At 60.2% G+C, this 9,397-nt stretch overlaps 1 protein-coding gene across 1 annotated transcript; it reads left to right on the forward strand.

Moving 5' to 3' along the window:
• The first annotated feature begins 1,780 nt into the window (after positions 1-1,780).
• Positions 1,781-9,397, forward strand: CNN1 (calponin 1). The gene is made up of 7 exons (XM_084886032.1): positions 1,781-1,937; positions 3,893-4,014; positions 7,052-7,118; positions 7,215-7,352; positions 7,479-7,589; positions 8,427-8,573; positions 8,651-9,397. The coding sequence occupies exons 1-7, from the start codon at positions 1,875-1,877 to the stop codon at positions 8,891-8,893; spliced, it is 891 nt and encodes a 296-aa protein (XP_084742158.1). The 5' UTR covers positions 1,781-1,874; the 3' UTR covers positions 8,894-9,397.

The raw sequence follows: 9,397 nt of genomic DNA on the forward strand, positions 1-9,397 counted from the left end.
GCCGCCAGGGGGCGCCGGCCGCCAGCGCCGCCGCCGCGGGTCCCCGCATGCGCAGTAGCGACCTGCGGCCGGCCGAGGGCCTCTCTGCGTCCGCGGGATCCAGGCATGGCGAGTTCGAATCCTGACTCTGCCACCTCGTGCTGGGGACCCCCCCCGAGCAGTCGGCTTCTCTTCTCCGTGCCTCCTATTGACCCCACTTCACCAGGCTGTTGTGAAGAATGGGTTAACAGATCCAACGCATTTAGTACGTACCAGGAGTTCATGGTTAATTCCTTTATGTATTTTAGTGTGTCTTCAGTCAACATGCCACGACTGGTCCTTAGGTGCCTTAGCCCAGCCGTTCTCAAATGGGGCAGATCTGCTCTCCTCCCTCCCCCAGGGTCATGTGTCAGTGTCTGGAGACATGCCTGTGTGTCAAGACTCAGGGAGAAACCCGGGGTGCTGCCCAGGACGCACCCCACCGGGAGGAATTAATTCTCCAGCCTGATGACGACAGTGCCTGCCTCTTAGCACTCAGGGCAGGGACCTGGGTTCACACCCCGCTCTGCCACTGGCAAGCTGTGTGTGGCACTGGGGAAGTGACTCCACACCCCGTGCCTCAGTTTCCCCACCTTTAGGTTGTGTTTAAAACCATGTCCACTTCTGAGGGTGTTGTGAGGACGGAGTTGACACGTGTACAGGGCTTGCAACAGGAGCTGACACGAGGGCTGCTGTCATATTAGTGTATCACAGCTGTGCCTTTAGCATATGGCCAGCCAATGGGGTGTCCTTAACAGACGAGTGGATGGTCCATTGCTGACAGATCATCCAGGTGTTACCAACATGGCCCTGACATATGTGAACATGTCACCCTGTGGTCCAGGTCATCTTGGCTGGGACAGGGATGTATGGGGATGTCACCTGCTAACACATTCAACCCACAGGTAGATGGGGAGGGTGAGAGCCAGGATCTTTGCTCCCCCAGGATCTTATGAGGGGCTGCAGGAGACAGAAGTGCGATGCCAGATTCTCAGCAGAAAGAACTGTTATTTCTTTTCTTCTTCTTCTTCTTTTTTAAAAAAATGTTTTATTGTTTTTTTACAGAGGAAGGGAGAGGGATGGAGAGTTAGACACATCAATGAGAGGAACATCAATCAGCTGCCTCCTGCACACCCCCCACTGGGGATGTGACCGGAATCGAACCTGGGACCTTTCAGTGCACAGGCCAATGCTCCATCCACTGAGCCACACCGGTTAGGACAGGACTGCTATTTCTTGAGTTCTCCCCTATGCCAGGCACTGCGCTGGTCACGCCCGAGGCCTCGCTTCTTCTGAATCTCACAAGGCAGGCGTTATCATCCACCCATTTTACAGATGTGATAACCAAGGCTCAGAGAGAAGGCAGCTGTCTAGAGTGAAGGACTGTTGGTTTCTGAGGGCTGTTTGACTACCATGAGTGGCAGTTCTGCCACAAGACTGGAGAGAGACACGGAGAGATGGCGTCAGAGAGGCCAATCGCCTCTGAGACAGACACAGGGCCTGGGAGACCCAGCCAGGGGCCCTGTGAACAGTGGGGGCCGGGGAGGAGGAGGGTGAGTTGGGCCTCTGTCTGGCTAAGCCCCCCACAGAAGAATAACCCCGGCCGCCCCCCTAGGTGGAAACAATGACACCATCAGCTCCCAATACCAAGGCCCTGACATCACGAAAGGGGGGGTGGCCAAGGTGGGGGCGCCCCGCCCCTTGGCAGGCCCCTGTGGCCAATGGGACGGCCTTGGAAGAGGCCCGGGCCGCCTCCGTAGCTTCAAAAACGTGTGAGGAGGGAAGAGGGTGCAGACAGAGCCTCCGCTGCTGCAGCGCCCGCAGAGCCACCGGCACCCCTGCCACCAGCGGCCAGCATGTCCTCTGCCCATTTCAACCGAGGCCCCGCCTACGGCCTGTCGGCCGAGGTCAAGAACAAGGTAGGGCCACAGGGCCGCCCCTGGCCTGGCCTACACCCCCTGCCAGGCCAGAGGCCCCGCGCTCGGGGTCCCCTGGACGCCCTCCTGCCTGTCCCATGTGACCTGGAACCTGAGAGGGAAGAGGGACAAGTGTACCACAGAGGTTGCCTCCCTCCCCCTCCTGAGCATCCCAGAGCCCGCAGCTGCTGCTGGGGGAGGGGAGGGGAGGGGAGCAGGGGGTGGCATGCAGGGAACCGCAGGTAAACGGAGCGGCCATCCAACTGTGAAGACCCCACCTCATGAGAATCCCCCATGAACCTTTGTTTTCCCGGTGGGCTGGGGGAGGCGTGCTGATCCCCAGGCTGACAAATAAGTTGGGGAGCACTTGGGAGCTGGGGCTCCTGGGAGGCGAAGCCTAAGAAAGTGAAGGGAGAGGAGGCAGCGGAGGAGGGCAGAGTGGGCATGAGACACAGGGCAGGGGTCTCCTAAACTCGGGATTAGGAAGGCACTGAGACGTGACCTCCATGCGATGGATGGGTAAACTGAGGTTCCGAGTGGAGAGGCAAGCAGCCAGGGTCCTACCGAAGGGAGGTGCAGGGCTATGTATGCCCTTGGCCTCGCCCCCTTCTGCACCAGGACGGGGTCAGCTTCTCCAAGGGAGCGAACTTGGAGTCTCCCTCCCACTGGAATGCCCCCAGGAGGCCTGCCCGGGGGGAGTCCCGGCCCCATTCCACAGAGGGCAACACTGAGGTGCGGGACGGCTTTTGCCAGGGAGCCGGGAGGTGGGGAGCTGGTATTGGGACCTGGTGCTGGTCAGGGATCCTCGTGGCCGGAGAAGGGAGCAGGTGGGGGCGGGTGCTCCTGCGGGAGACACATCCCAGGGCTCCCCGCCTCTGCCCCCCCTCCCAGCGCCGGCCCCAGAGCCCAGAGGAGCCGCCGCGCCATATAAGGAGGCCTCGGGGAGCCCAGCCCCAGGGCAGTGCTATATAAGGGCCGGTTTGCTTTATAAAGCCAGGCTGCTGGGGAGGGGGGTGGCAGGGCCGGGGCCAGGTGAGGGGTCCGCTCCCTTCCCCCGCCCGTCCCCTCCCCCAGGAGAAGGGACAGTCTGGTCCCCAGGGGCTGGGAGCCTGTCTGGGCTGGAGGCCGAGGGTTCCAGGGAAAGGGAGATTCTGGGAGCCTGAGTCAGGAGGGAGACAGATGGGGGAGGGAGAGCCAGGGGTGAGATAAGACCGAGACTCGGATGGTGGGGTAGAGGGGGGGGGGAGACAGACGAGCCCCACCCCCACCAGAGGCAGGGAACCTGCAGTCCGAAATGGAGAGTGATCCACAGATGGATGATGGGCCCCACTCCCAGCCTGACAAGGAGAGATGGGGACAGGCAGACAGGGCCAAGGAAAGACAGACAGAGCTGGGGAGTGGGAGAGAGACCGAGAAGCAGACACAGTGCTCAGAGCCAGATGTAAGAGGCCCGACCCTCTGCCAGAGCTGGAGCCCCGGATGGACCTGGAGACAGGCCGAGATGCAAGACAGAGCAGTCTCCGCTGCAAGGCAGCATCCAGGGCACCTCCTGGGGCTCCCCCCACTTCGCCAGAGGCTCCCAGTCTTCCAGGAAAGGGGGGCGGGAGGGACGGAGAGGGAGGGGGTGAAGGAGAGGAGGCAGGGCCAGGGAAAGCAAAGCCCCAAGTTTGGCCTGGAGGGGAAACCAGGAGGCCAGGCACCACCCCCCAACTCAGAGTATCCCCCTCTCCACCCACCCTTGTTTGGATTCTTGGTGCCAAACCTCAGAATGCCCGGAATGGCCCCCTGGGCAGGTGCCACCTCAGCCCTGGCCCTCCGCCCCTGAAGGCACCCCCACCCCCAGCCGTGGACACTGGCGGAATTGCCTTAGTTGGGAAGGGCTGGGGCAGGAGATGGGCGTAGGGAGCGGAGCCTGCCCCTCAGATCCTCACCATCCTCTCTGTGCCCCCCGCGCCCAGCTGGCCCAGAAGTACGACCTCCAGCGGGAGCAGGAGCTGCGGGAGTGGATCGAGGGGGTGACGGGACGCCGCATCGGGCCCCACTTCATGGACGGCCTCAAAGACGGCATCATTCTCTGCGAGTGAGTGGGGCCCTGCCGGCCCAGACTCTGCCCAGGGCTCACCCCGGCCGGATTCACCTCTCCGCCTCAGCCCCTTCACCGAAGGGGTTTTAAACGTGCTGGGTTGGGCACTTTAAAAAAAGAAATTATTTTATTGATTTTGTACAGAGAGGAAGAGAGAGGGATAGAGAGTCAGAAACATCGATGAGAGAGACTCATCGATCAGCTGCCTCTTGCACAACCCCCACTGGGGACGTGCCCGCCATCAACGTACATGCCCCTGACCGGAATCGAACCTGGGATCCTTCAGTCCGCAGACCGACGCTCCATCCACTGAGCCAAACCGGTTTCGGCGGGCTGAGCACTTTTTATCTCAGACCTTGAAACAGTCCTCTGAGCTGGCAACTAATCATTGAGCCCATTGGACAGGAAGGAAAACTGAGACGAGTCAAGTAAAACCTCACCCAAAGTCCCATGCATTTCCAACAGAAATGACTCCAGATTCTAGCATCTTTTTTTTTAATTGATTTCAGAGAGGATGGGAGAGGGAGAGAGAGTTAGAAACATCAATGATGAGAATCATTGATTGGCTGCCTTCTGCACGCCCCTTACTGGGGAAATGAGCCTGAACCTGGGCACGTGCCCTTGACCGGAATCGAACCTGGGACCCCAGTCCGCAGGCCGAGGCTCTATCCACTGAGCAAAACCAGCCGGGCAGATTCTAGCATCTTAACCACCACGCACACAGGCCCATTTATGGGCTCCAGCGTCCCAAGAAAGGGAGGTCACAGCTAAGACAACAGGCAGCAATGGTTGCCGTCGTTGGCTTGGTGACATAAGGAAGTAACTTGAGTAGGCTCTGATTGTCTACCCTTCTCAGAACTCAAATCACTGAGAAAGATTTTTTTAAAATCTTAAAAAAAAAAAAAAAAAAAAAAAAAAAGATGCAAGCCTTCACAGCTCCAAGCCCCGATTCCAGCCTCAACAGCCCCAGTGCTGGGCGGGGCCCTGCGCCCAGCAGGGGTCCTGTCTGTATGTGTGAGTCTGACCCAGGGCAGGGTGACCGTGACGACCAGAGTGATCCCTCACCGAGCCCAGGTGCTGAGAGGGGGGACAGGAGCCTCTTGCTCTACAATGTCCACTGGGGACAAGTAGGGAGACAGCCCGGTGTCCCAGCTCCGGCAGGGCTGCTGGGCCTTAGAGAGTGCAGAGTCCCCCTGGCCGGTGTGGCTACGTGGTTAGAGCACCAGCTCTTGGACGGAAGGATTGTGGGTTCAATTCTAGGTCAAAGGCATGTAACTGGGTTGCAGGTTTGATTCCCCGGCCTTGGTTGGGGGCGCCGGGGGCACATGCAGGAGGCAAACCACCGATGTGTCTCTCTCACATTGATGTTTCTCTCTCCTCTCTCCCCCTCCCTTCCACTCTCTCTAAAAATCAATGGGGAAAAATATCATCAGGTGAGGACTAACGGACGGACAGGGCTTCCGCTGGGTCAGGCCTGGGCCCTGGGGGCAGCGAACAAAGCAGCCGCCCTCGGGGCTCACAGGGAGCCCTCGTCCTGGTGGGGGAGGTGGAGTCCACCGTCGATGAGACAATCACGGACTTGCTTACGGTGGGAAGTGAAGTGAGGAGAGCCGTGAGGGAAGACGGGGCCGGGCGGGCGGAGGCAGCCGCTTTGCACAGAAGGTCCGGGAGGTCTTTCTGAGGCCGAAGTGAAGGAGACCAGGCGGGTGTCTGAGGGCAGAGGGGCCAGGCAGGGGGCAGCCAGTGCAAAGGCCCTGAGGGGAGTGGGAGGACTGGGGGAGCGGAGGGGCCGGTTGGGGGCCAGATGACATGGGGCCTGGTAGTTATGCTAAGGAGTTAGGAAACCATGGGAACCATGGGAATATTTTATTGATATTTACAGAGAGGAAGGGAGAGGAATAGAGTTAGAAACATCGATGAGAGAGAGAGAAACATCGATCAGCTGCCTCCTACACACTCCCTACTGGGGATGTGCCCGCAACCAAGGTATATGCCCTTGACCAGAATCGAACTCGGGACCCTTGAGTCCACAGGACGACGCTCTAGTTACTGGGCCAAACCGGTTAGGGCAACGGGAGCATCTTGGAGTGGGGAGTAACTGGAGTTGTTTTTAAAAGGGGATTCTGGCTGCAAGAGGAAGGGTCTGTAGGGGGTGAGGTGGGAGCTGGGAGCCCACAGGGAGCCGCTGTGAACGCCCAGGAGAGGCGAGGCCGCGGGGGCGCCTCCGAGCACGGCGGCGGCGGGAAGCTGTGGTCTTCGAAGGCAGAGCCAGAGCCTTGCTGAGGGGCTGGTGTGAGTGACAGAAGGCAGAGTGTCAAGGACAGGCCTGTGCCCCTGGGAGGGGAGAGGAGGAAGGGGGGAGAGGCGGGTGTCGGGTCCGGGGTGGGTGCGCTTGATTTGACACGTCCGTGTGTAAAGCTGGGTCGGAGAGTGAGCGGCCGGGGCTCCAGGGAGATACTGGGGAGTGGCTGGCAGATCAGTGGCACTGGAAGTCGAGAGGCTGGATGAGGGCGAGGGGGTGAGTGTGGCAGAGAGGGCGGAGGCCTGAGCTGCAGGCTCTCCTCGGTGTAGGAGTGGAGGAGACTGCGCTCGGCTCCAGGAGGCGGGGCACACCGGGGACTCCCACACACCTTCCACCAGGAGACTGACAGGGACAGTCTACCCTCCTGCACGTGGTTTCCCGTCTTCTCCCCCCCCAATATTTTTATTGATTTCAGAAAGGAAGGGGAGAGACAGAAACGACGATGATGAGATTCACTGTCGGCTGCCTCCTGCATGCCCCACACTGGGGCTTGAGCCCACAGCCCTGGGCATGTGCCCTGACCAGGAACCAAATCAATGCTCAACCACTGAGCCACACCAGACAGGCTGGCTCCCCATTTTGGTCCTGCCTGTGTTTTGGGGGTGGGTTTTGGGGAGGGATCTGCAACATGGATGTTGCCTACGGACTGCCATCCTGGCCCCGTGTCCTGCTAGATTGGGCATGGGTGGGGCGGCAGGGGTCACCGGTCACTCCTCTCCCTACTCCTGGTAGGTTCATCAATAAGCTCCAGCCAGGCTCTGTGAAGAAGGTCAACGAGTCCTCACAAAACTGGCACCAGGTGAGCCCCGACTCTTAACTCTTTCAACCCCTCGCCACCGCCCCTCTGCACCACCCTCCGCCTGGCCCCCGCCTTGACTGCCCCCTGCCCCTCCAGCTGGAGAACATAGGCAACTTCCTCAAAGCCATCACCAAGTACGGGGTGAGGCCCCACGACATCTTTGAGGCCAATGACCTGTTCGAGAACACCAACCACACCCAGGTGCAGTCCACCCTCCTGGCGCTGGCCAGTATGGTGAGTGTGGCTGCGAGGTGGGCATGGGGCGGAGGGGCCGTGGGCGGTCTGGGCGGGAGCTCAGGAGGGGCCCTGAGGCCCTGTGGGAGGGTCCCTCCTCAGCCCCGCCCCCCTGCGCTCCCCCAGGCCAAGACGAAAGGGAATAAGGTGAACGTGGGCGTGAAGTATGCAGAGAAGCAGGAGCGGAAATTTGAGCCCGAGAAGCTTCGAGAAGGGCGGAACATCATTGGGCTGCAGGTACTGCCCTTCCCCCTGGCTGGGCTGGAGGGGGAGGGGGAGGCACCCTGGTCCCTGTGGACTCTGTGGACAGCGTGTCCGGCCTTGATGCTCTCCGTACCTAACCCTCTCCCGCAGCAGCTCTAGAAGGTAGGCCAGTGACCGGCAAACTCATTAGTCAACAGAGCCAAATATCAACAGTACGACGAGTGAAATTTCTTTTGAGAGCCAAATTTTAAAAAATATATATTTTATTGATTTTTTACAGAGAGGAGAGAGATAAGAGTTAGAAACATCGATGAGAGAAACATCGACCAGCTGCCTCCTGCACACCCCTTATCGGTGATGTGCCCATAACCAATGTACATGCCCTCAACCGGAATCGAACCTGAGACCTTTCAGTCCAACAGGCCGACGCTCTATCCACTGAGCCAAACCGGTTTTGGCGAGAGCCAAATTTTTTAAACTTAAACTTCTTCAAACGCCACTTCTTCAAAATAGACTCACCCAGGCCGTGGTATGTTGTGGAAGAGCCGCATGTGGCTCTCGAGCCGCAGTTTGCTGACCACAGAGGTAGGCTGTTAGCGTCAGACCGTTTATATGGGAACAGGCCTCGGCTGTCAGGCTCTCCCAGGTGATGAGGGGCCAAGCTGGGACTGGAACCTGGAAGTCAGGCCTGGCTGCTCTGAGCCACTCCCTGAGCTGTTACCCTTTCTCTGGGCCTCGGCTTCCGGTCTGTAGCCTGTGAGTGGAAACTGCCTTGTTAGAGGGCCATGTGAGGGTCCACAGGCATCGGGACATCTGTGACCCGTGGTGAGGCCCCGGAACCCTGAAATGACTCTCCTCCTGGATCCTCAGATGGGCACCAACAAGTTTGCCAGCCAGCAGGGCATGACGGCCTACGGCACCCGGCGCCACCTCTACGACCCCAAGCTGGGCACCGACCAACCGCTGGACCAGGCCACCATCAGCCTGCAGATGGGCACCAACAAGGGTGCCAGCCAGGTGTGTGGGGGCCAGGGGGCGGGCTGGTGGGCTCTGCCCTCCGCCGTGCCCACGGCCTGACCGCGCTGCCTCCGCAGGCCGGCATGACGGCTCCCGGGACCAAGCGGCAGATCTTCGAGCCAGGGCTGGGCATGGAGCACTGCGACATGCTCAACGTCAGCCTGCAGATGGGCAGCAACAAGGGGGCCTCACAGCGGGGCATGACGGTGTACGGGCTGCCGCGCCAGGTGTATGACCCCAAGTACTGCCTGAACCCCGAGTACCCGGAGCTGGACGCCGCCCAAAACCACCACCCACACAACTACTACAACTCCGCCTAGGGCCCTGCCCCCGCCTTCCCCCCAGGGAGGCTGGCTGCTGCTCGGCTGGGCCTAGCCCGGCCCGCTAACCCCTGCCCCCTGCATGGCGCCCTCCAGCCCCTGGCACCTGCCTACAGGGTTAGCACTGGGGGAGGAGCAGACTGAGGGGGGTCTGTGGGAGGGGGAAGGGGGCTCTCCTCCCTGGAGCACTGCAGGGTCCAACATCGAGCCAGGTGGTCCCAACAGCATCCTAAGGACGCACTGAGCAAAGCTACCCCAGCTGTCCCCCGCTCCCTCACAGGTGGGTTCCCCCAGGACAAGCAGCCCCCCAAGCAGAGCCCCCCGAGCCCAGGCTCAGCCCGCCCCACCCCATTCCCGCCATGGGAGCCAACTGCATGCCCAGAGACCCAGCGGACACACGCAGTTTGGTTTGCAGCGACTGGCGTACGTGGATGTGACAGCGGTGTGTGTAATGCGAGCACTTTCTTTTTCTACTTCACTGGAGCACAATAAACGGCTATAAAA

This window comes from Pipistrellus hanaki (assembly GCF_964339955.1).
Source record: "Pipistrellus hanaki genome assembly, chromosome: 5".
In the NCBI taxonomy this organism is placed as follows: domain Eukaryota; kingdom Metazoa; phylum Chordata; class Mammalia; order Chiroptera; family Vespertilionidae; genus Pipistrellus; species Pipistrellus hanaki.

Bases quoted from the DNA above. Each gene is read 5' to 3' on its own strand.
- CNN1 (XM_084886032.1), top strand. From the start codon at position 1,875: ATGTCCTCTGCCCATTTCAACCGAGGCCCCGCCTACGGCCTGTCGGCC. The intron at 4,015-7,051 runs GTGAGTGGGGCC...TACTCCTGGTAG, and splicing joins GACGGCATCATTCTCTGCGA to GTTCATCAATAAGCTCCAGC. The intron at 8,574-8,650 runs GTGTGTGGGGGC...CTGCCTCCGCAG, and splicing joins CCAACAAGGGTGCCAGCCAG to GCCGGCATGACGGCTCCCGG.